This window comes from Miniopterus schreibersii (genome assembly GCF_964146895.1).
Source record: "Miniopterus schreibersii genome assembly, chromosome: 11".
Classification (NCBI taxonomy): Eukaryota; Metazoa; Chordata; class Mammalia; order Chiroptera; family Miniopteridae; genus Miniopterus; species Miniopterus schreibersii.
This window is the reverse complement of record NC_138111.1, coordinates 24,749,123-24,774,600: the sequence shown is the minus strand read 5'-3', so window position 1 is coordinate 24,774,600 and position 25,478 is coordinate 24,749,123. Positions and strand designations below refer to the sequence as shown.

Below are 25,478 nucleotides of genomic sequence, written 5' to 3'. Positions count from 1 at the left end.
TCTCAACAAACCCAGGAAGTAGTGTTCCTCCCACTCAAAAGCGGACAAGCCTGGGGTCAGAGAGGGGATGTCACTTGCCAAGGCCACACGGCTGAGTACTGGAGGGGCTGGCTTTGACTTAGTTCGCTGGACTCCAGGCCTGGTCTGTGCTCAGTGGGCAGTTGAGGTCATGAGCTGATGGAGGCAGCTGTGCTTCTCAGTAGGAAGGACGAGCGTGTGTGAAGAGTCGCCACCCCTCCACCCTCCCAGTCTCATCTCCCCCCACCTGACCTCTATTTTGAAATTCTTTCCTGGCAAATAGCAAGTATCACTAGATTTTCTTCTCCTCCCCTCCCCAGGAAACCTGTTACTAATGACATAATGTCACCACTGGGACACTCACTTCCTAGCAGTCCCATTGAGTTGCTACTGGCCCATTGTACAGAGGGATAAATGGAGGCCCGAGAGATTTCTGACTTTTCTGAGGCTCACCAGCTTGTAGGAACAACTGGGGCTGACCTGCATAACCCCTAAGTCCCCTCCCTGCCCTGCTTATTACCTGGGACGCTGTCAGTGTCTTGCTATAGTAATCGGCTGGCATGATGGTCTCCACAATAGCCACCAGGCACCAGAAGGCACTCTCCTCTTCACCCAGGACCAGCAGAGCGATGGCTGCCAGCCTGTGTGGGAGAGGAGGAGGCCTGGAGTGACCTTCAGAAGTCACAGCCAGGCAGCTCATGACAGAGATGGCTCCCTGGGCCCAGGGGGGAGTCCTGCCCCACCCGACTCCCTGATCAGGCTGGTGTCCTTGGCAGCTGGGGTGAGATAAACATGCTTTTGGGAGAACTACATAGGGGATTTCCAGAGCAAGGCGGATCATCTTGGAGCAGGAGCTTTGAAGTTCCATTGCCTGGGTGTGAATCCTGATCCTGCCATTTCCTTGCTGCGTGACCCTAGGCAAGTCACCTAACCTCTCTGAGCCTCAGCATCTTCCTAATAATAACAGGCCTGTCATGAGGATAAATAGTTAACACATGTTAAATGTCTGGCACAGTGCCTGACATGTGGTGAGTGCTTTATAAATGTTAGCTATCCTCATGTTCACATCCACAGGCTTTGAGACTGTTGCAAGTGTGCTAACCTCTCTGAGCCTTCCACCTGTACAGTGGGAACTAATACTACCTCCCTCCCAGGGCTGTGAGGCATCTGGAGGGAGAAGATAGACCCCACAGTGCTTTGCTCACTACCTGGCATATACCAGGTGCTCAATACATGGAGTTCTTTTTCTCCTTTGCTTCACTCTCCCCTGAAGTTATCATGGGGCTCTGAGATAATGGGTAAGGAAGAAACCCCCCCATTGCTGGGCAGGGAAGTCTGCCTGGAAGAAGTACTATTTTCTCTACTTCTCCTATCTTTTCTGATGGGTCTCTTCTGGGGCCAACCCAAGAACACATTTTCCAATATGTCCTTGTCTGTCATGATGCTGGGTGAACACAAGGCCGCGTATCCAAAGATGTGTAGGGAATGCTGTATACTCTAGTTCCCTCTCGCAGGCTGTGATACACAGTATCTTAGCAAAGCCTCAGAAATCCTGCAGTGAAAAGCCTCATGTGACCTTCTAACCAAGGCTGTCCTATGGGCAGCGGGCCCCTTCTGTAGAGTGCACCTACTGGTCACCCTTAGAGAGACCCCAGTTTACAGCACTGGGAAGGCTCACAGTCTCAATGGGCACACAGAGCACATTTCATGGTCCCGACGTTGATGCTTCCCTGGGCTTTTACTGGATTGGATTCATGACCTCCAACCTCTTCTCACGTTCATGTTTTAAAGAAACAGGGTCAAGTCTCAAAAGAAAAAAAATCCTTTTTATCTCCTCAGTAGGTTGAGGAGGAATTTCTCTTCATTCTGGCAAAATATTTGTACAGACCCTCATAAGTCTGAGCTGAGTGGATGAACAAACAGTCACAGGTCTCCTGGGAAACAGAAAGCTCTGCCCTCTTAGAGCTGGGGAAGGGTGGTGGGGGTGGGTGGGGCTCAGACGTCATTTAGTTCAGGGATAGCAAATGTATGATACACTGGCCACCACTCTCTTTGACTATGCCCAGGGCTGACATAACTAACTGATCATGGCACTCTTTCCCACTGCGTCTGGAAACTGCCTCAGAAACTCACAAGACAAAGCTCTAGGCAGCTGCATCCTACTGGTCTAGATAAATTCATTGTAGAGATGGTAGGACTGAGGCCCAGAAAGCAAAAATGACCTGCTCAAGGCCACACAGTCAGTTGGCAGCAGAGTGGAAATAGAACCCAGGGCTCCCAAAGTCCACTCCGGTGTTCTCTCCACCTCTCCCCATTCTACGGGAGCCTCAGGATGTGCTCAGTCCAGGAGCATGCTGCCAGCATTGGCTTAAAAGGTCAGTGATGAGAGGCTGTTGGTACCAACTAGGGCCTACGAACTGCTCAGGGCTGCAGACAGACTCCTACTTAAGGCATTTAGAGCCCAGTGGGTCTACAAAGAAGGGAGTGTGGTAATGGTGGGAAAAACAAATTTTAAAGCACTTCGCTTATATTTTAAAGGGAAATGGCTTTAAGTTGTTTGCTTTAAATTAGCACTAAATCATAATCATGACATCTATCACCCTCTAAACAGGCAGGATTTGTTGCATATAAGCAGGGTCTGTTCTCCACATGACAAATGCAGTTCCCATGGAAGCCACTAGATGGTGGCACTCAACAAGTGAAGGGGCCTGCAGGCTTGGGTTTAAGGGCCTTTGAAAGATTAACAGTACCCTCTACATCTGAACAGGTTCTATCACAAATAACTTTCTATTTAAAGCAGTACCATGACTATTTTTCTAAATACCAATAATCAGTAAAAAAAAAAAAAAATAGCATTCAGAGAAAGAAGTAAAAGAAATAGCCTGTGGGTGTCATCCCCCTTCTTGGTCTCAGTTGTTCCTATGTACCCCTGCCTCTTTCCACACAGGGAGAAGCTTCTTTTCTTCTGTAAGGCTTATCTTAAGACCTCCTATGCTATAGGAATTTCCCCCGCCTCTTCAGCACAGATGAACTGTTCTGGGGTTGAACTCAGAATTCCCAGTAATTATACACATATATGCTCAATTTCACCCAACTTACACTGAAAATAAAGTATCAAAAATATCTACCCTTGGGAACCATTCCCATTTGAGTAGGGACAGTCTGAATGTTTATTCTGTGTTGAATAAATGTCACACACCACCTATCTGAAAAAAGAGCAGAGTGGCTTATGTAAATTTTGCTTGAGCATATGTATGTTTAAACTAAGTCCAAAACTTGCTTTGGGAAATAGGAGATTGTGCAACTTCTACTGAGATAACTGGAGGCAACCATGAGAGTCCCCTACAGTACTGGAGAGGGCAGCCCTACCAGGTTATCCCATCCCTATCCCCTGTTCCCTGCTGTTGGACTAGAAGGAGAAATTAATCCACGCTGGGCCAATGAGATTTCTTCTTTTGGGAATTTAGACCCGGGACATGAGGGTATCGACAAAAGGGAAGACCTGCTAAAAGGCTCTAGACTCATGGGCTGAGGTCTCCATTCTGACAGCCTCCACGGGCCCTAAATGTCCAAGGAATGATGGACAGAGTCTGGTTACTGAGAGAGAAGAAAGCAGAAATGTGGAACGAGACCATGCATCCCCACAGAGGGCCCAGAGCAGTACTATCTCAGAGCTGCACAACTGCAGGGAACTTGTCCCCATGGAATAGGGAGGGAATGGTGCCCCCGGCTTCCAATGACCATGTGGTCTCTAGCTTTATTTTCTTTTCCTGGCTTGTGTTACAGGTTCCCCTGTAACATTTATAAATTCTCTTTTCCTTCGGCTCTGCTGAGTGGGTTTCATTTAAAGCAAATGATCCCTGACCCAGGCAGTTCCACAATTTGTGAGCTGGGCTGTGCATGACACAACCCCAGGGGACCATTCACCATGCTTTCTACGGGAGTGGCACTTCCTAAGCATAAACCAAAGGAGAGAGCATGGTATGAGGAACCCTGAGCTCTGAACCCTCTGTCTTGAACATGTACTTTCACCTGCTTGTCCCCATCTGTTCAGTGGGGATCATATCAAGCCTCTGTGGCTCACCTCTACGGGTTCTGGAAGGAGGCTCCAAAGAGACAGAGGGCTGCTCTGAAGGATAAAGGCTGTGTCCTCACCGGGGCTATGGTGCTCACCTGTTCAGGCCCTGGCAGTAGCCGATGGAGGGGTTCTGCCAGGAGAAGGCCAACAGCACCCGGCGGAGCTTGTCAGGGATGCTGGAGGTGGGACAGGTGAAGTGTTTGTTGTTGGTGAACGTACGGTTCAGGTCCAGCTCGATCTGGCGGGCAGCAGGGTGCTTGCAGGTCTGGCTCCGGCTCAGCAGCTCCTGGTAGCGGCCAGGGGCCTGCAGGTGCTGGACGCGGCGGTGGACCAGCCATCTCCAGACACGAGGCCGATGCTCTTGGGACACGCCCATCCGCAGCAGCTGCTTGAGCTCGATGGAGGGTGCAAGCTCACCCAGCGCAGCCCAGCGCTCTCGCAGTGGTCGCTCCATAACCTCGTGGGCCAGCAGGTGATGGGAGCGCACCTCCAGTGCCTGGATCTTGGCCAGCAGCTGCAGGTCTTCCACCTCATAGTTGGGGACCGTCAGGAAGCCATACTCATCATATTCGCTGCCAGCAAAAGCCCATGTTAGCAACACCTTGCAGAGCCCCACCCCAGATCAGGGGTAATTGGGGGGTGGGGTGCACCCTGGGCAAGGCTCCTGCCTTGGCTTCACCTTGGGTTAGCCACGCAGCTCTGAAAGGTCATTCAGTTCTCTGAACTTCAGTTTGCTCATCTGTACAATGGGTAGAGAAACTCCTGTTCTGCCTCATAAAGACCCACTGAGATCCTCTGTTGTAAACTGCTGGGGGCCTAGACAGTGCCTGGCACATAGTAAGTGCTGAAGTGACATTTACTCATTCATTCTGTGCAAATATAAAGGATCCTCTTATTACTCCAGGTTGTCTTAGGCCCAAGGAGTTTTGCACTGTCCATATAGAACCCCACTTCCACAGCCAGTAAGCCCCAAAGGATGGGGCACAGACAGCACCACTGACACACAGAGCTGGGAGAGCTGGGGATCCATTCCAGGTGGCCTTTCATTTATTCAACACTTATTTGCCCCTGTGTGTGCTCTGCATGTGCTGTCTCATTGAATCCTAGTACTCTTGTGAAGCAGGGGTCTTACACACATCTATGGAGGATGCATATGAAGCTCTGAGAGACAAAGTGACATGTCTAAGGTTACACAGTGAGAGACCCAAGTCTGGCTTCAAAACCTGGGCTCCAGCCACTCAGTCACCCAGCTTTCAAGGGCCTCTGACCCCAGCCACAGCCCCTTCTGTCATATTTAACTGTTCTTATCCATTGTGCTCAGGGGAGGCAGGTGGCTTGTCTTCTCTCCTCCCTTTATGACAAACCTCTGGGAGGCAGCCTGGGGCAGTGGAAAAAACAGAGCTTTGGAGGCGGACTCAGGTCAGCTGCACTAACGTGCTGTGTGGCCTTGGGCAAGGGGCTGCCTGCTCTGAGCCTGCACTGCCTCAGCTCTAAAATGGGGCTTATCTCAACCACATGCTCGTTTATCTGAAGATACGAGGAAGTAAGAAATGTGTGGTGCTCACACACAGTCAGGGGGCAGCTGGGACTCCTAGGGCACGCAGAGCCAGCCCTGCCCTGGCCGCCACTGGGCTCACCTGATGGGGTTCAGCTCAACACCGTCAGCAGAGGCCTCGCTGGCTTCCCACTGCAGCGCCTCCTGGATGAGTTGCCTGAGCAGCTCGGAGCACTCGCTGGCCTGGTTCCCTAGGGCCTCCTGCAGCCTCCGCAGCCCTGCCAGGTACTTACTCTCAATCTGGCAGTTCTTGGCTTGGAGGTAGGCACACTGTGGGGGTGGGGCGGGGGTGGGGGCTGGTCAGGCCATTTGGTTAGACTTGATTGCCCCAGAGGCCTGAGGCCTGAACAGCTTTAGGTAGCACGCCCTTCTCCCAGCTCTCAACACCACCCCTTCCGCACCCCCAGCCCTTCATATAGGGAAAGGAGATGGGCCCCGAATCCAACGGTTTATAACAAGGCAGAAAGGGCTCCAGGCAAGAGAGAACCAGGCCCAGGGCTCGAGCTGGATTCAGAAGGAAGAGGGGTGGGGTGGGCAGAGACAGCACAGGCCTGCAGTCCTATCCTGCCACTTCTGGCTGGGTGACTGATGGCAAATTACCTAACTTCTCTGTGCCTTAGCTTCATCTGAACAATGGGGATGATACAGAGTCTGCTTCAGGATTCTGGTGAGGCTTAGAAGAGCTGACATGTGCAAAGCCCTTCCTGGGGCACTTGGCCTAGAGCAAGTTCTCTGTAGGTGATATCACTGAGCAGTGCCCGGGGGATGGACATGGAGCTCTGGACACTGCCCTTGTGCCTTCTGCTGCCACCATGTGGGTTCTTTCTGTTCCTCCAACACATTACCTCTCTTCCAGCTCATGGGAGACACACTGCACACCCTTCCTTTGCCTGTCTTTTCCTTTGTGATCAGAGAAGCAGCAATCAGAGCACAGTCCAGAGGGAGAGGGGGCAGGTAATGAGGAGAGAGTGAGACAGGGGTGAGATGGTGAGGAGACTGAAAGAGTGGTGGGAAGAGACCAGAAAACGAGTCCCACCTCTCACCTTCATCAGGAGGGTTCTCTCCTTCTCAGCCATCTTTCTCCAGATCTTTGTGACCTGGTGGATCTCAGAATTGAGAAAGCGGTTCTGGGTCTGGTATGCTTCCATGTCATCCTGGAGAAGAGAGCAAAGCAGCTAAGGGCTTGCACTATAAACATCTCCCTAGTCTCATCCTCAAATGAGCTGCCAACACTTCTTTAGAAATTTCCAATAATGCAAACTAAAAAGAAAGTCTGAAACAAAAATAATATTACTGATAGCCCCCTTCTCTAATCTTGATCCTAGAATTAAATGGTGAAGAGAGCACTAAGCCTGGAGTTCGAGTCCTAGCTCCGACTTCCTTGCCGGGAGACCTCACCGAACTGCTCTGTTTCCTTATCTGTAAAAGGAACAAATACCAACTACCCACTGGGCAGCAAGGAGACTAAGTGAGGTAATGTGTTACAACACTAAGTACAGGGACTAAAACACAACACTCAAGTAATGTTTGTTTATAAAATAAATACATTTTGTCATATATTTGCAAATCATATTAAACAATTTTGGGTGAAAAAAATTTTTTTAATGTTTTTATTGATTTTAGAGAGAGAGAGAGATACAAACATCGATGAAAGAAACTTCATCAATTGGCTGCCTCCTGCACACTCCCTACTGGGGATCAAGCCTGAAACCCAAGCATGTGCCCTGACTGGTAATCAAATCAGTGACTTCTTGGTTCATGGGTCGACACTCAACCACTGAGCCACACCAGCCGGGCTGAAAATTTTTCTTTCTTAGTGTCACTTTGTAAATATTTTTCTATGTTGCTACAGAAACTTCTCCAGGGTAATTTTTAATGCCAGATGACTGTTCTATTGGGTGAATTTACCTTGACTTAGTTATAGTCCCTCTCTTGTTGTCTTCTTACTTCAGCCCTGGGTGTTCAGTCTGTTTTTGATTATGAATCATGCTGTGATGCACCTCTCTGAGCCTAGTGTTCCTTTTGCAAGTTGTCCAGTGGAGAGAGTAAGATGCAGCTACTGGGGTGTGCAAGGAGAAGCTGGCCCAGCACTAGAGTTCTGAGGCTAGGAGCCTGAGCCTCAAAAAGGAGTAGCCACAGCAATGGCTCTCAGTCTTTATTCTACTTGGATGGACACTGCAGAAGCAATGGACAACACACACTCACAGCTACACCTAGCAATTCCAGGGCATTTACTAGCTGAAACTCAACCCCTTTCTCTCCCACTCAAGAACATGTACTGGGCTGTAGGTGAATATGAGACACTATTGCAGGGGTGACTTTGGATGGGTTCTGACTTATCTGGAAACTAAGAACATCATGCCTAGCCTGTGGTGTTTCATTATCAGGAAAGAGACAACTGTGCACAGCTCATAGACGGTCCTGACCCTTCCTGGGTGGGTTTTCATTCTGGCCAGGAACCCTCCCAGCCCAGAAGCTCCAATTCGTGTGCAGGGTCTGCTGTCTTCTGCCTAGATAGTTGACACAGTGGGAGGGTCACATGATCCCAGGGCTCCTGAGCTGGAAACAAATGTCCTGGCAGACTTCACAAAGTGGCCTCTCAGCACTCTGTTGGGTTTTGTGATGCCCCCAACCCCCTGCCCCCTGCTTTCATTTCCCTCACTGTGCCTGGGCTGCAAGGCTGTACTGGAGCTAAACTTGCTCTCTGCTCTCTCCTCCTGGCCAGGACCCAGGCAGATCCAACTCCCCAGCCTGGATTTCCTCTTACCCTCCAGCTGTGTCCCTGCCCTAGATCAAAATCTAGGCTCTTTCTCTTGGAAAAGCTGCCGGTGGCATTGGCTGCTCTCTAGGCAAGTGTCTGCCTGCTTCCCCTTCATGACGCCCACTTCCTCAGCCTTGTGTGGCAGGGGGCAGTGAGATCTGTGCGGATCTTCCTATTAGCAGCAGGAGGGTCAACCTCCTGTGAGCATCAGGATTTTCCAGGACTGCTTCCCGCTCCCATGACAGTCTTACACTTCAGTGTCTGGAGATTTAGAGACTCATGAACACGGAGCCTGTGCAGGCTACCTGCGCCATCACCCCCAGCAGCTCGGAAAATAACACAGATGAGATCTCTGGGGCTCTGAAAGGTGGAGTAAGTTGCCGGAAGTCACAGAGCTGGTACAAGGCAAGGTGTGACTGAACCCAGGTCTGTCTGATTTTAAAGTCAAGTCCTAAACCACTGCATCTACTGCGCACTCTCTAAGCTCCCCCCACTAGAATTCACCTGGACGTCAAGTCTAGTCCCACCCTTCAAGGCTGTCCTTGGTAGCCTTCGGGCTGAAGGCACGCAGGGTTGTCTGATTTCTCCTAACCGGCGTTATAACACGTCGATGACGCATGTGCTGCTCGAGTCCAGCGCTGCCTGGTGGTCAGGACACGGACTCCAGGGCATGCTGCCAAGATAAAAATCCTGCCTCACCACTGAGCCCCGGGACAAGTTACTCACCCTTTCTATGCCTCATGCCCTCACCTGGGAAACGGGGATAATAACAGCACCACCTCGGGGGTCGGGGGTGGAATCAGTTAATATGTGCAAAAGGCTTAGACTAGAGGCTGGCGTGCGGCAAGCGCAGTATGCGTGTCATCTCCCTCACAGAGTTCTCACTTCTCCGAGGGCTACTCTCACCCAATGCGCTGCCCTCCCCTCGAAAGAAGATGCCGTTACTGTGGATTCTTCCCAAGTGCCTGGAACACGAACAAGCCTCCAGGCAAGGGAGAAGAGCTGCCAGTTGCCAGAGTTCCTACTATGTGCCAGGCCCATTTCCCCTATTGCACGTGATTTCAGCCTGACCACAGCACTGTGGGCTAAGTTTGAAGTACTATCATTCCCCTTTCACAGATAAGGAAACAAGCACAGAGAAGGTAAGATCTCAGTCGCGCAGATGGCACAGAGGGAGGCAGGGGACACCGAGGTGTGTTTGGTCCACCATAGGAACCGAAAACTACTTCCAGATGAAAGGACATCGGAGTCTGCTGCTGGAGCATGCCCTGCACCACCACCTGGCCCTATCTCCTGCTCCCATCCCCCTTTCCTCATCCCAGCTTTGGACATGCGGCATAGGGTAGAGAGGGAGGGCAGGGCTGAGCACCCCTGGAACAACTGTGGGTGTGGGGTGGGGTGGTGTCTGGGCAGCACCTTCTCATTCAGCTCATCGCCCTACCTTGAGTGTTCTTCCTGGCTCAGAACTGTAGGGAGGAAAAAGAGAGATCTCAGAGAAAAAAGTCATATGACAGTCACCAGTGAAGCAAAGGAGGGAAACAAGTGGGAGAAAGGGGACAGTTAGGAGCAACGAGCCTGCCTACCTTCATAGGGATCAGGAACCTGGGAAACTTCCTTGGGGAAGGCAGTAGATTGGTTGTGGGGGGACCTGGGGTATAGCTGTGACTCCGCTGCTTGTGCCGTGGGACCAGTCCCTTCATCTCTCCAGGGCTCGGCTGTCCCTGCCAGAAAATGGGGTGGGGGCAGACTAGATCTTTGAGTCTTTCCAGTTCTGATATTCAAGGTCGGTGATTCTACCCTCAAATTGACAACTTCAACAATAAGGGGGCATTTCCTTAAAGGTGGCTGTTCTCAATCACAGGGCAAGCAGGAAAATGGCTTGGACTAAGGAACTCTAGTCACGCAACTATTTCTAGCACAGGATGCTGGGCCTCTGAGGATCGGCTACATATACAAGTTTGGTTGACGTGAATCATAACCAGGGTCTCCTCATCTCTGGGCTCGCTGATAAATTAAATTCCTGCACATGCAAATTCAGGGGCATGCTTAGTCTCCTAGGGTAGTCCAGGCTTCCAGCCAGCCCTCTGGGGCAGTTGGGAGGTATCCAGAGAGCCTATTTCTCCGACCCCTGGGCTGCTTTCCTGGGTCTTCAGCAGGGGATCCCAGCAGGCTGGGCGAGCTGGGCAGGGAAGCGATCTGCTGGAAGCCATTTCCACTGCTGTGTGAAGCACGGAGAGTTTTCTAACAACCTAGCTACGTCTGTACTTGAAGGGATTTTGTTTTTATTGTGAACTCAAAAAAATCTGTTTTAAGGAAGACTCGGAGACTGGTTATGTGGTTTTCATGCTGAAAGAGGGGAGAGGAACCTGGGTTTCTGTTATCTTCCTTTAGCCTCCTGACAACTATACCACTGTAAACACTGCTCCCAGGCCTCAAAAGCTTCCAGGTTTCCCTCCCCCACCGCCACAGTCCTTCTTTGGTACAGCAGCATGGGAGTCCCCATGGTGATACATATGCATACGTATCTGGCTGCAAGTGGCAGGGTTTGGGCATGACTGGCTGGTTATCTGGCTGCCTTTAGGGACTGGGGGACTATAATCACCTATCCCCAGCCTCGAGCCTCTAGGTGTTCCAACAGCTCTTGTCACCACCCTCTAGAGAGGATGCTGCAGCCCATGGCAGGCATCACACCTAAAGTAAAGTTCCTGCCTTCTGTGCTACCACGAATCCCTGTGAGATGGGGCAGCCTTTCCCAGGTGAGAGCTACAGCCTGGGTGACGGGGAGGCGGGGATGGCGACAGGAGCTAGAAGAGGCAAAGAAGATGGAAGGCAGCAGAGTAGATGGATTAGTCAGAGATGTTGCTCCAAGGTAATTCCAGTTCCCCCGCCTCCTCAGCACAAGGAGCACACAAGTGACTGCCTCACAGCTGGTGCAAGGATTACATGAAACGATGCAGGTAGAGCACTTAGGATAGGAGCAGCGATTCGTGTCATCATTACGAGCAGCTCACAGCCAGCTACAGGTCCCTGTACTGTGTGCAGGACTGCTGGGGGAGGGCCAGCGTGGACCAGGGGGCTCCCAAGGTTATCAGTGTGACACATAAGTAACCCAACCAAGCCAGGCCCCAGGCGTGCAGCTGGTCTAGTCCTCAGGGGTTCTGACCCATCTTGGGCTCCTTCTAAGTTGTTAAGCTAGAGATACCTTCCATTTTCAGCCTAGGACACCATGAGAAGATCAAATTGCATTGGGCCTTCTGGTTAAGAAAGTGAGGAAGTGTGTAGCAATATTTCCACCAACGTCTATTTCAAATATGAACATTCCGGTATTAAGGGTTACCCCTGCTGTGTCTAGAAAACCCTTAAGGTGGAGGGTAGTGCCTTCCCCAAGAGCCCAGGGCCTGGAGGGAGTGGCGCCTACCTTCAGGTGCTCCATCTTCTCCTGTTGGCTCAGGAAGTTCCTGTCGGCAGAATCTGAGGGCACGAGGGGCTGGTTAGGGGGATGAATGAAGTCCTGGGTGACCTTCTCAGACAGCTTGCAGATGACCTGCTGTTTGGCCTGGTTCTTGTCCATGAGCAGCTGCACGTGCTGCTGCAGCTCCTGCACGTGCTGCTCCCGCAGGCTCGCCGTCTGCGCTAGACTCTCCCGCTCCTGTTCCAGGGCCTCCACCCGCTTGCCCAGCTCCACGATCTGCCGCACTTTGTGCCGCACCAGCTCCAGCCGGTCCTTGTCCTCGGCTGCTGCCAGGTACATGCTGGTCGCCCTCTTCTCCTGCTGGGCAGCCTCCAGTGCCTTGTGCAGGATCCTCACCAGCTCCTGGGCGGGGAAACGGAAACGTCTTAAGAACTCGCAAAAGGCAAGGCATGTGCTCTCACCAGTTCTCCAAACAGCCCTGAGAGGTGGCCAGCATCATCCTCTAGGTCATCTCATCTCAGCCCCCATTTTCTCTTTTTCTGTTCAAGAGTTATAACTTGACAGATGGTTCTCCAACTCAAGACTGCATTTCCTAGCTAAGCTTACAGCTGGGTGTGACCAAGTGACAATCCTACCTATACCGGGTGTGGACAGCTCTGGGTCATACCTTTGAAACCACTACACACATGCTCCCCTGGTCCAGTTCCCCTTCCTTCTAGCCAGGAAAAGGCAAGAACTACAGCAGCCATGTTGGACTCACAGCAGAAGTTGCATGTTGAGGATCGCAGAGCTGCCCCACCAGCTCAAAACTGCTCACTTACCTCTGGACTCTTCCATTAGAATGTGGAAGAGAAGTAAACTTCCAAATTGTTTCAGGCCATAGTATTTTGAGGCTTTTTTGTTACAGCAGCTGAGCTCGTGTCCTGAGTAATACCTGTCTATTTCAGAGGCCCAGCAGAGTAGAGTAGAATTTAAGCCCAAATCATCCAGAATCCAAAGCCAATGCTGGGTCAGTATTGACAGTAGCGGTGTAGTGGCACACAGGCATGGCTCTTCCCTCCTGTGGCAGGCATTACTAATTAACCTCAATACTCCTTCCTGCTAACCTAGTTGAGGCCTCAGAATTCTTCCTAATATAGCACCCAAGCAGGTACTACCAATCAAGCTGAGACAGCAAAAGAGAGGAAACACATTGACAATCCTGAAGACCCTCCCTACAAGGTTCATGTGGGGCTGGCCACACAGAGTGCCTCATCAATCTGTTTGTGCCCAGCCCCTTTAGCCCACCAAGCGATGCCTGCAAGGCTGGTGCAAGGAAGTGCTAGAGAGCAACAGACCTCAATTTACTCCTTGGAGGAGCATGTGATTCACATGGAAACTCAAGGTCTGCTTGGCTCCCCATGACTTGGAGCCTTCACCCTCCCCAAGATCTGTCTTGCCCCAAAGCAAGGGTGCAGATTCATTCTGGGCCAGGGTCAGATTATCAGAAGCCAGGCAGCCTAGCTGCCAGCCCCACATGAACCTTGTAGGGAGGGTCTTTAGGATAACGCTGTGTTCCATGCTAGCCTCATCTGGAAAAACAGAGTTTCCTAGAGACACATTAACAGTATCTGGTACCACTGTAATTAGCTAGTTATTAATAATAGGAAAGGCCAGATAGTATAAGCATGGCTATCTGGGCAGCTTCACCAGGAAGCTGCAATTTTACACTTCCCAGGGAACCATGGGGGGTCCAACAAAGGGGATGTGGATGACAGTTAGGGTGTCACATGGAAGAAGCCTGTCAGTTTAACCTGGAACAGAAATTATTGGCCAAAGGGGGTGGGGCCACCGCAAGTGCACAAAATCTTAGAAGGTTAAAATCCCCAGACAGAGAAATGTTCTCTTGGCTCTCCTGTTCCTCTGGTTTTGCTCCTGCTTCTTTGCATTCCCTGTGTTCCTAGGAGCCGCATGGTCATGGGCATGTGGACCACACACAATGGACTGACGGACTGCAGCTGGGAACACAAGCAAGCTAGCCTGATGCTGGGTTGGGCTATACAAATATGGAATGGAAACTCTGGGCAACGGCTTTAATCCTAGCTCTGCTGAAGACACAGCTACACTTCTTCCATGGCACAATGGAGGGAGAGGGGACCTTGGAAACTCAGAGGTTTAATTCCACGTAAATAAATGCCACTCATTCTCCTGTGTGAGTCTCAGAAAGTTTCTTTTCTTGTGATGTTGCAAGAAGCCCACTTCCACCAGCAATAGGTGGGGACATGGAGAGCTCCCACAGATAACATTATCAAGCCAAAGCAGTTAAATAAATGGATCAGCTGGATAGGATTATTCGCTAAGAACAATTCTATTTTAGAGAACTGCCCCAAATCATGACTTTATATGAGAAGTTAATAACAAGACCAAATTGGTGTGCATCTTCTCAATCTTTGGTACTAGTGACTGTCCCTTCTTTGCTTCTCTCTTCCATCCAACCTTTATCAAGCACCCACTCACTGCCAAGCCTTGGGCCAACTGCTGGGGCCCTGAGGGGGACTGGTCATATTCCCACCTTCCAAATCCTGGAAGGCTGGTGGAAGCGATGGTGAACCACTGTAATAGAGCGATTTCCTGCGACAGCGGGAAACAAGGTGTTTGTGGGGGCCCAGAGCAGAGAGCAATGAGTTCTGTCCAGGGTGGTGGTGATGGTGGTGGGAGATCAGCACCTTCTAGAGAAAGGCAGATCAGTTTAAAGGGATCCCTGAAGAACTGGGAAGGTTTCAAGACAACTGAACCAACAGCTCAGGCAAAGCCCCAGTGGAATGAAAGAGCAGGTAAGAAGCTTGGGTGCTGCAGGAAGTGGGGGAGGGTGGTTGCAAACCAAACCGGAATGTCTGGAATGAAGAAATCTCTTCTCAGGGCCCTGCTGAGAGAGATTAACATTCCTGTGGCTCTGGGATAACAGAGAAGCCCAGGCCATTTTCTGGTTCAGCTGAGATGTGGAGATCACCCGGGCAACTGACTGGTGAAATACCAACAGACACCACTGTTTGAACTTGTCTGAGGCTCAGAATCAGGTGGGTATTTTCCCCAAACTTTGGGAGAGTCAACTCTGAAGCCCATTTGATTACATCCAGCTGTCTCCCCTTCCCTACATCTGGCTCTCAAAATCCAAGACCAAGACACCAGCCCAGGAGGCTTTCCTCCCATCCTAGAATCCCTGCACCACAGCGGGAGGGAGGTGGGGAGAAAAAACCTGCATGGAAAGTATAAGATGGAATGGGAATGGATGAAAGATTCAGAAAACCTGGAAGGCCCTGGGAGACCTGGCCCAGCCACCTTGTTGTCACATGGGGGACCGAAGCCCAAGAAAGGAGAAGGGAGAGGACTAAAGGGACCTGGCAGATCCCCATGAGTGGAAAAACACACCATGATAGAGTGCCCCCAACTCCTAATCCAGGACCCCTCACTTCTCCATGATGCAGTTAATGGATTCTGCATTGAGATGCTTCTTTCCATTTCTTTAAAAACGGAAATAACCCATGTTGCAGGAAGTGGAGGAGGGTAAACAAGTAAAATGTGGGACATGAGCACACACACAGAGGAATATTATTCAGCCTTAAAAATAAAGGAAGTCCTCCCACCTACTATACACAGATGAATCTTGAGGACAATGTTAAGTGAAATACTCCAGTCACAAAAATGCACATACACACCATATAGAAATATTTAAAAAATGGAAGCTTCTGATACATCCACTTTGAAGCTGCTTTTGTCCACATCATGTGGAATGCACTCTGAAGTCTGCACCCTGTGCAGGGGGAGTGTACTCTCAACTCTGGCTAGGGTTCTAGGGGAAAAATTGGCTGCTCTTTGCCCCCACTGAGTTTCCTAAACAAATTACATGCCTTCACCAAGTCATCCTGAGTGAGCTAAGTTGGCCCCAGAGGGCCCCAGGCAGGGCCCAGGAGGAATCCCTCATTCCCAGCAGCCAACAGATGGTGAACATCACCACAAACAACAGCCTTCCATCTGCCAGAGCAGACGGCCTTCAGGCTGGGTACAATTCTGTCACCTCGGAAAGCCTGAGTCACCTGGCCAAGCAGCCATCTGGTACTATCTCCTGCAGTCCAAATCTCTTATGGGGCCAACACTGCAGGAGTCTGGGATAGATAATGACTTAATGGGTCTCAGAGTCGCCCTGTGGTTTAATATGACACAGGGAGGCACAGAGAGTTCATGCCATTTTTTCTGAAGTGCAGTTGTATCTGATAATGGGCTGTACTATGGGACCATGGAGGAGGCAACCTGTGATGACAGCCCTTGAACCTGGAGAAAAAGACCAGGGCCCTCTGTAGTATCCAACAGAGTTTGAGATATAAATTTTTTAAAAAATATATTTTTATTGATTTCAGAGAGAGGAAGGGAGAGGGGGAGAGAGAGAGACAGAAACATCAATGATGAGAGAGTCATCATTGATCGGCAGCCTCCTGCATGCACCCGACTGGGGATCGAGCCCGCAACCCAGGCATGTGCCCTGACTGGGAAATCAAACCGCCATCTCTAGGTCGATGCTCAACCACTGAGCCATGCCAGGCTGGGCCAGATATTAATTCTTAAAGAATCACTAACATTATTGGCAATGGTCACCTGGCTGTCTGAACCAGAAAAAGACCCCAGCTCCCATGTCCTCCTGTGGCCTCAGGTGGAAAGACGGTCCTTCCCCACTGAAAAGCCACAGGAGGGGCATCTGGTAGATGTGGGCCCTGAAGTCCAGGGGACTGTTTCCCCAGCTGAGGAACTGGACTCAGAGGGTCAGATGGAGAGGTGCTCTCCGACCAGCATTTCTGAATGCCTAGGGCTCGGTATCCCAAGGTTGTGCCAGCCTCCTCTGCCCCCTCTGGGCCAAGAGTTGGTCTCTTTTTGTCCTTCCTCTCTTTGGTTTTGGTGTCTGGGCTGGAGGTGAAACTCCAGAGTTGGTAGGGCAGGGCTCCCCCTTCCTAGTGTGGAATGAAGGCCTGCACTCTGTCCATCACTGCTATGCCCCACAAGCACATTTCCTGGAGGCCCTCACAGGCTCAGGTCTGATTCCCAGAACACTGCAGGAGGGTTCTTCTCAGAGCACCTCAGGGGTGTGTGTCATTCCTTTTAAGGCAGGAAGGAATCAACAAAAAGGGCAGGAAATGCTAGCAATAGCTAAGACAATCAAAGTCTGAATCTGCTGGGCAAACTGCTGGGGGCCAGGCACCAGGCTTTATGAATCTGGACATGGGCTTCTCCAGGAAACACGGTTATAACTCCACTTACAGATGAGGAAACTGAGGCTGTAGAGGTTGAGAGACCTGCTCAGGGCCAGAGCTAGAGTCTATACTATCTTATTTAAAAGACCTGTGATCTGAATTACCCACTAGACCAAAGTGCATTTGTGAGATGAGTCAGATAGCATGTAAATCCACTCATGTTAGGGGTCAAAAGCTAAACCACAAGACTTGCTCTCCTCCCACCATCTGCTCAAGGACAGGACTGGGATTTGCTGGAAAGTGAACCAGTAACAAAGTCCAGATTCTTTAATATTTGAGCAACTTCCTCCAGACATTTTCACTCTGACTGTAGGGGAGTTGTCCACAAACTGGGCAGTCCTTACTAATCTCCAAGACCTTGCCTTCATTTATTGAAAAATGGTGCATCCTCCAGGGTCACAGAGATCTCAGGGACAAACCTAAATGAAACCTCAGTCTCCCAGGGCCTCTTTGCTTCATTTGACAATTCATAATGCCTTAGAAGGACAGGCCAAGTCAAGGGAGGCTGCCCATATATCCTAGAAAGAAGGGTAAGATATGGTGAAAGGAGAAGTGGTGTTTACATTTCAGATTTCTTTTCCTGTTTAGGTTCGGGTTTGGGACTTAAGCTGCACAGGCAACTGCTCCAGCTAGAGAGCCTGGTGCTGCAGCCGCCCTCGCCTCCCTGCCACGTGACCCTCATTGTTCACCAGGTTGCCCTGGATGTGAACGCGATCTACCCTCTGGGTTGTGGACTTTTTAATGATTTTCATGTCTGTGTATGCGTGTGATCTGTTTTCGACAATGACGTGCCTTTTTTTTTTTTTAACTGCTATAATTAACTTCTCTATTAAGCCTAAATCTTCCTCCCAGTTATTGTTACCTGCTGGGCCTGACTCAGCCCCAGGGCCTAAAGAACTGTCTGCTTTCTCTGTCTTGTGAGTCCTTCAGAGATGTGCACCAAGTTACCAGCTGCCAGGTCAAAGGTCCCCTGGTTCCTTTGGTGGCCCCTCCCAGGGCCCTCCATCCAGATCACCCTCTTCCAAACACTCTCCCTTTTCGGGTGTGGGGTCAGACCATGTACAGTCCTTCAGGAGGGGTGTGAGAGGCAATTATTAAAGTAGGTCTCCAGAGACCCTGCCCTTGGTGGCTTTCCGTCACCTAGTTTGAGTGACAGCGTGTCCCTGAGTAATCAACAGCACAGCACATTCAACCACCCACAGTTTGGCCTATACCCAGAGGGGTCCAATGGAGCCTAGGGCCAGAGCTCACCTTCTGAGACTGTAACTCCTTGGTAAGCATCAGAACCTGCTGCTCCAAGGCCAAGGTTTTCTCCTGGGCAGTTTGGTTCCATGGGAGCACTTCAGCAAAGAGAGGGAAGGTGTTGTTCTGGCGCTTGGCTCTCTGAATGAGATTGGCAGTCAGAGAGGACTTGGGGGCAGGCTTCTGAGAATCTGCTGGATCTTTCCCTGACCAAGAGGAGAAACACAGAGGTTATGACCAGGGGCATTGACAGTTCTCAAATGAGCATGCTGCAAAAGTACCTGAAAAGCTTGGTAAAATGCAGACTGTGGGACCCTATACCCAGAGCTCTTCATTCAATAGGCCTGGGCAGGGCTTGAGAATTTGCATTTCTAAAACATCTCTAGGTGATACTGATGCAGCTGTGCAGGGCTGGACTAAATAAACATCATTTACACTGTGCTGGCCAGGTCATTCAGCCCATCCTCGAAACTGCCTGTCCCCTACTCTCAGATCCCCAATGCACAGGCTGTTTGCCAGGTGGTCTTCCCCTCAGTCACAAGTCCTGAAGGAATGTCTTGTTTCTTATGTCAGGGTCCTACCTCTACCCTCTGAGCAATTTTCAAAGTACACAGACCTGCCTCTTGATAGGAACATGGAACATCTGTACTCTGCATTCTTGCCCTGGACAGTAGCTCAAATTATTTGATCCTTACTACCAGCTAAGTTAGGAGACATATTTCCCATAGTTGGCTGCCTCGAGGCTGCACAGTCCTTTTATTTTCAATAGAGCCCAGGTCAGCAACCCATGGCCCACAGGCCAAATCTAGCCCACAGACTGCTTTTGTAAATCAAGTTTTATTGGAACACAGCCACACCCTTTCCTTTGTGCACTGTCTGTGCTGGTTTCACTCCACAGGGGCAGAACTAAGTACTTGCAACAGAGACTACATGGCTCATAAGGCCTCAGATATTTACAATCTGGCTCTTTCCTGAAAACCTTTGCCGACCAGTGCTAAATTTTATTCTTAAATCAAATCCATTCACTCAGGCTGCCTTGTCCTGCCATCCTCACCTCTGCTTTAGGGCTCCGCCATCAATCTGCAACCAGGGCCTGATTATATGGTGAAGGGACCTTGAGAATCTTGTTTACAGGGCACAGACACATCATGCCTGTTATCAGGCCTCAACAGAATTTCTCCTCAGCCTTCAGTGCCAGAAAAGGCTTTTCTTCTTCCAGAAACTATGTGTTTAGTCTCATGGACACTGGGAATAATCTAATCACTTGTATCTCCTTCTTTGCCATGGCTGCTGAGACACTTAGAGCCACATTTGTTGCCCACCCTTGGCTACTCTGAAGAATCTTATCTAAATTTTCTAACCCTAATTACTCATTTACTTTCCCCAGATATATATTTTAATAAGCTATCCCCAATTCTTTTGAGACTAAGGTGTTAAAAATAAGCATGTGGAGTGGGATCCCAGGGGAGGGGACAGGTAGGGCTTGGAGAACGAACCGAATGACTTCGCATCTTTCTTCTGGGGCCCAGGCTGAGGGCCAGCCAAACAGGCTTGAACAGATAAAGAGCTGCTCTAGTAGGTGACAGGAACCAGAACCTCCTTGAAGTTGTTGGGTGTGAGAATAGAACAGTCTTGTTTCAGATTTAAGAGAAACCTGGTTGAGCCGAGGATGGAGCAGCTGCAGGGCTCCGAGGAATGCCATGCGGCTCGCTTCCCGGCAGCTCGGCCCTGCAGCCCTGCTGGCCTCTGAAACACTGCTGCCCACCAGCCCTGCACGCAGGCAGCGCAGGGGTCATTGTGCTCGCTTTACAGTCGGGGGAAACGCGGCCTAAGACAGCTGCTCAGGCAGTGCCCTACGATCTCATGGGGGTGCCTCACGGCTGCCTGGGAGGGGCAGAGGATGGGGCACCAAGGGGAGCCCAGACTCCCACCCCTGACTCAACTCAGCTTTTATCCACTTTGGATATTAGATTTTGTTTATGGCATCAAGGTTTCATGGCAATAAAGACATCATTTTAAAAATCACTGATTTAGAAAATGAGGCCTCAGGCTGCAGTACAGGGCCAGAGGACTGGGCCTGAATCCTGGTCCTGTCACTCACTGTGTGGCCGTGAGCCAGTCACTCCACTTTTCTATCCTCAGTTCCTCATTTACTAAATAAGAATTTTCTATCCTCAATTACTAAATAAGAATAGCAACAGTATCTGCTGCTCAGGTTGCTGTAAGGATTACACAGGCTACTGCAGGTAAAGTGCTTAGTGCACATGGTAGAATCCTGGAAAGGTTCTAAGAGCAAGAAGCCAGTCCGAAGGGACCATGGCTATGATTCCATTTGTATACACTATCCAGAGTGGGCAGAGCTGTAGAGACAGAAAGTAGATTAGTGGTTGCCTAGAGGTGGAGGAAGGTGGAGATTGGGACTGATGGCTGAGGGAGGTAGGGTTTCTTTTTTGGGGGGTATTACAAATGTTCTGGAATTGATTATGGTGATGGTTGCATAGCTCTGTGAATATTCTGAAAGCCACTGAACTGTGTACTTCAAATGGGTGAATTGTATGGAATGTGAATTACATATTAATACAACTGTTAGCCCCCACCACTCCCAAAATGCTCAGAGTAGCCCTAGCACAAAGTAACTGCTATATATAAGTGCTAGTGTCATTATTATTGATTCGACACAGTCCTGATCTTCTCTTGGACTGTTCTTCTGATCTGCAGGGTCTCCCCAGACACTGCTCCAAAGGGGTGCTTTTTCTAGAGTCACTTCTACATGGCCCAGGGGTCCTGTCTGTCATGAGAAGAATCCATAGTGCTGCCTCAGCCAGTTTTCTCCCAAATGTTTCTAACTTAAAATATGTTCTAAGGGCGCCAATGCCATTTTCAAAGAAGCCAACTCCCCATCCCCCAATGGTGTGGGTCACTCACATTTTGTGAAAGAAATAACAAAGTGCTGTGCCACAGCCAGGAAGGATACCTAAAGGTCATCTGCTCTGCTTCTTCAGGCAGAGCCGACTGATTTCAGTCACTCCAGAAAAGTATTTTTATATTCTTTCTTTATATTAAAAAAAAAAGTAAGAAAGTGAAGTTTTCTTTTATTACTCCAAGAATCATGGCTAAGAGTTTCAGTTGGGGAGGTGAAAAGAGTTCCGGAGTTGGATGGTGGTGCTGGTTGGACAACAGTGTAAGTGTGCTTAATGTCGCTGAGCTTTACCCCTAAAACTGGTTAGGTTGCATGTTATATACAGTTTACTACAACAATAATATATCATTGCTACTAGATCCATAAACGCTAAAGGATCGCCCCAGAGATCTCCATGGTTGAGACACAGAAGCACAAATGCCGGTTTCTGGGGAGGAGAGGGGCACTCACTTGGTCTCTGAAGGCAGCTCAGACCTGGGCAGAGGCTTACCTGGGGTGCTGGGGTCAGGGGGTGGGGGCTGCTCCTCCCCCTGAGGCTCCCTGCTTGGTGGAGAATCTTCCCCTGGAGGTCCCTGGCCTGTTCCTTGGGCCTGCCTGTTGCCCCGGATGTTGAACATTGTGTTTCTGAAGGAAAACAGAGGAGCATGAGGCTGACAGCCCTGCCACTCTGCCCTCCCCTCCCTGCTGTTACTGCTAGAGCACAGGCTGCATCCCTACCCCCAGGCATAGCCCGGTCAGTCTGCTAAACCCCAGGCACCCTGTGTGAGTGATGCACCCCACCCCAGCCACTCCCTTACCCTCTCACCCCTCTAATTTCCATTATTTCATCAATTACTGCCTTCCACAATATTGCTTATAAACAATGTAAGATCGACTCCCCTGCCCCAACCCCAAGGCTGGAGTATAAGCTCCGTGAGGGCAGGGATATTTGTCTGTTTTGTTCACCAAAGTACTTAGAATGCCTGGAACACGGCCTGAAATTTAGAAGGCCCTCACTATGTATGTGTTGAATGAATGTCAAATGGATTTGCCAAACTAACTTTCCTAAACCCTTCATCTGGTCTTGTAACTACCTGGCTCAAAAATCATCAGTGGCTCCCTACTTTTGCTGAGAAGGGTTCCGAACATCTCCTGGCACCCTTCTCCTCTTGCTGTCTTTTCCTGCTCTCATCTGTTCTCTCTGAAGCCTTCACTGGTCATCTCACAGCCTCCAAGAAGCTTACAGCGCTTCATGAATGGGCCACGCTGTGACTAAGTACTTGCCTAGGCTGAATGATGATAATGTCTTTTCTTCACAAACTGGGCACCAGCTCACCTGCATGCTCGCTGGCACCTGGTGCTGAGTTGCATGTGCCCAGAGTGCAAGCTCAATACACGTTTAGTTTGCAGGAAGGAGCTAGGCAGCACCAAAGGCTGGCCCAGGACCAGGGACCACAGACAAATTCATAATGAATCAGATGAAAAGACAGTTCAATTGAGTTTATTTTTTCTTCGCAAAGATATAAATGTAGACATATTCTAAAATCAGTAACAAGGAAGAGAAAATGATTAAAGGAGTTCAGTAGGTCAGTGTTTTTCCAACTGCAAGTTTATAACTGGCAGATTGTAAAATCAGTTTAGTATCATGACCAGCACTTAAAAAACAAGATGGAAAACATGACACTGTACCCCACTTAGAGAGGGTTAATATTTTTTAAAATATCTGTGTGTGTACTGAGCTATTTCCCACTGTGGTCATGTCAACAATTAGAAAACGCTGCACTAGGAGGTCATTTATTTAAGGGCAGCAAGAGGGTGGTCAAAAAAGAGGTGGTGAAAATCTGTATATCTGAGCAGAATACTGGCTCTGCTAGATCATCCCGATGTGCTATGCAGACTTTTAACAATATGGGGGACAAACTACTCTGAAAAACCCTTATTCCAAAACACCTAGATGCTAGATAAATACAGAACATATTTCAAAAACATTTTTTTGAATTCCCAGGAAAGGAAATCTGTAGGTACTAAACATGAAAAAGGGCACATGACAGTTGTGGGCTCGATCCCCAGTGAGGGGCATGCAGGAGGCAGCCAATCAATGACTCTCATCACTGATGTTTCTCTCTTTCTCCCTCTCCCTTCCTCTCTCTGAAATCAATAAAGACATATTTAAAAAAAAAACACAAAACCTTATGGCTGCCCTAGCCAGCTTGCTCAGTGGTTAGAGCAAGCTACTGAAGGGTCTTGGGTTTGATTTCGGTCAAGGGCACATACCTGGGTTTAAGGCTAGATCCCGGCCCGGTTGAGGAGCGTGTAGGAGGCAACCAATCGATGTGCCTCTCTCACATCGATGTTTCTCTCTCTCTCTCCCTTCCACTCTCTCTGAAAAGCAACAGAAAAATATCCTTGGGTGAGGATTTAAAAAAATCCCCAAAACCTTACTGCTAAAAAATGCAGAGCCTGATGAAAAATTGGTGCTGATAGACTTGTAGGTTACCACAAAACTTTAACTGGTAAAAAATGCAATATCTGTGTGAGAAGTGTAACAAAACAAGGTATGCTAGTGTTCACTCCGTCTCCCCCCTCCATGGGAACAGAGTGCCTTCCCCTCCTCCTCTCGACTTTGGGCATGGCCATGTGACTTCCTTTGACCAAAGGGATGTTAGCAGATGTAATGTAAACACAGGCTTAAGCTATGCTCGCTGGCGGGGCTGGCACTCTTGAGAAGCCTGCCTCAGGTAGCTGCTGGTCCACGAAGATGAGAAATACGTGGAGAAGAACTAGGTCTTAGCAGTAGCTTAGAGTCATGACCCGGTGCACTTAGCCCGTATCAGCTGAACTCAGATGGGTGCGAAATAAATGCTTATTATACGGCACTGAATTCTGAAGTGTGTGTTTGCAGCATTATTGTTGTGAGAGTTGACTAGGATATAAATCTGTTCAGGGATCAACTTTTTTTTTTTTTTTTAATGAGTTATGATAACATTTGTTTCAGGTATACAACATATTTATTTAATAGATGTATACACTGTGAAATGATCACAATAAATCTAGTTAACATCCATCACTGCACATAGTTACAATTTTTTTTCTTGTGATCAGGAATCACCTGTTGATATCAAAAACCTAGAGCCTTGGTTGCAAGGGAAAGAAAACAAGGTTTGGACCCACACAAAGTGTAGGGTTGAAAATGAAATTTTACATAAAGATGGAACTCTGAAAAATCCATATCCTCTGTGAAGAGGTGAGTTAGAAAAAACATGCCTGCTGGCAAAATTAACACAAAAAAATTATAGGTGAAGGCTCTGGGTATTCCAAAGTAATTTGTAATATCTTTTTTTTTTTTTTACTTTTTAAATTTATCTTTATTGTTGAGAGTATTACAGGTATCCCATTCCCCCCCCCCCCCATTGATCCTCTCCACTTCCCTCCCACCCCCTTCCCAGGCCTTCATCCCATTATTAACTGTGTCCATGGGTTATGCATATAACTTCTTTGGTTAATCTCTTCCCACCCTCCACCCCCCTTCCCTCTTTCCTCTGAAATATGATCGTCTGTTGCATGCGTCAATGTCTCTGGATCTATTTAGTTCGTCAGATTCTTTTGTTCATTAGCTTCTTCTTAAAGAAGACCCTTCAACATTTCCTGTAGTGCTGGGCTGGTGGTGATGAACTCCTTTAGCTTTTCCTTGTCTGAGAAGCTCTTTATCTGACCTTCAATTCTAAATGATAGCTTTGCTGGGTAGAGCAATCTTGGTTGTAGTTCCATGTTTTTCATCACTTTGAATATTTCTTGCCACTCCCTTCTACCCTGCAAAGTTTCTGTTGAGAAATCAGCTGACAGTCGTATGGGTGCCCCTTGTAGGTAACTAACTGCTTTTCTCTTGCTGCTTTTAAGATTCTCTCTTTGTCTTTAACCTTTGGCATTTAATTATGATGTGTCTTGCTGTGGGCCTATTTGGGTTCCTCTTTTTTGGGACCCTCTGTGCTTCCTGTACTTGTAAGTCTATTTCTTTCCCCAGGCAGGGGAAGTTTTCTGTAATTATTTTTTCAAATAGGTTTTCAATTCCTTAGTCTCTTTCTTCCCCTTCTGGCACCCCAATAATATGAATGTTGGGCCTCTTGAAGTTGTCCCAGAGGCTCCTTATACTATCTTCATATTTCTGGATTCTTTTTTCTTTTTGCTCTTCTGGTTGGGTGTTTTTTGTTTCCTCATGTTCCAAATTGCTGATTTG

General features: G+C 49.0%; 1 protein-coding gene across 3 annotated transcripts in view; it reads right to left on the bottom strand.

Annotated features, from left to right (window-relative positions):
- The window catches only part of TBC1D2 (TBC1 domain family member 2), a 43,785-nt gene that overhangs the window by 3,880 nt on the left and 14,427 nt on the right, over window positions 1–25,478 (bottom strand). For all 3 annotated transcript variants that reach the window (XM_081152161.1, XM_081152163.1, XM_081152162.1), the window contains exons 4-10: window positions 21,756–21,889; window positions 18,355–18,551; window positions 11,831–12,226; window positions 6,695–6,805; window positions 5,734–5,921; window positions 4,192–4,668; window positions 539–659 (exon numbers count right to left, since the gene is read on the bottom strand). In XM_081152161.1, coding sequence (XP_081008287.1) covers window positions 539–659; window positions 4,192–4,668; window positions 5,734–5,921; window positions 6,695–6,805; window positions 11,831–12,226; window positions 18,355–18,551; window positions 21,756–21,889 — 1,624 coding nt within the window. The remainder of the gene's footprint in view (window positions 1–538; window positions 660–4,191; window positions 4,669–5,733; window positions 5,922–6,694; window positions 6,806–11,830; window positions 12,227–18,354; window positions 18,552–21,755; window positions 21,890–25,478) is intronic.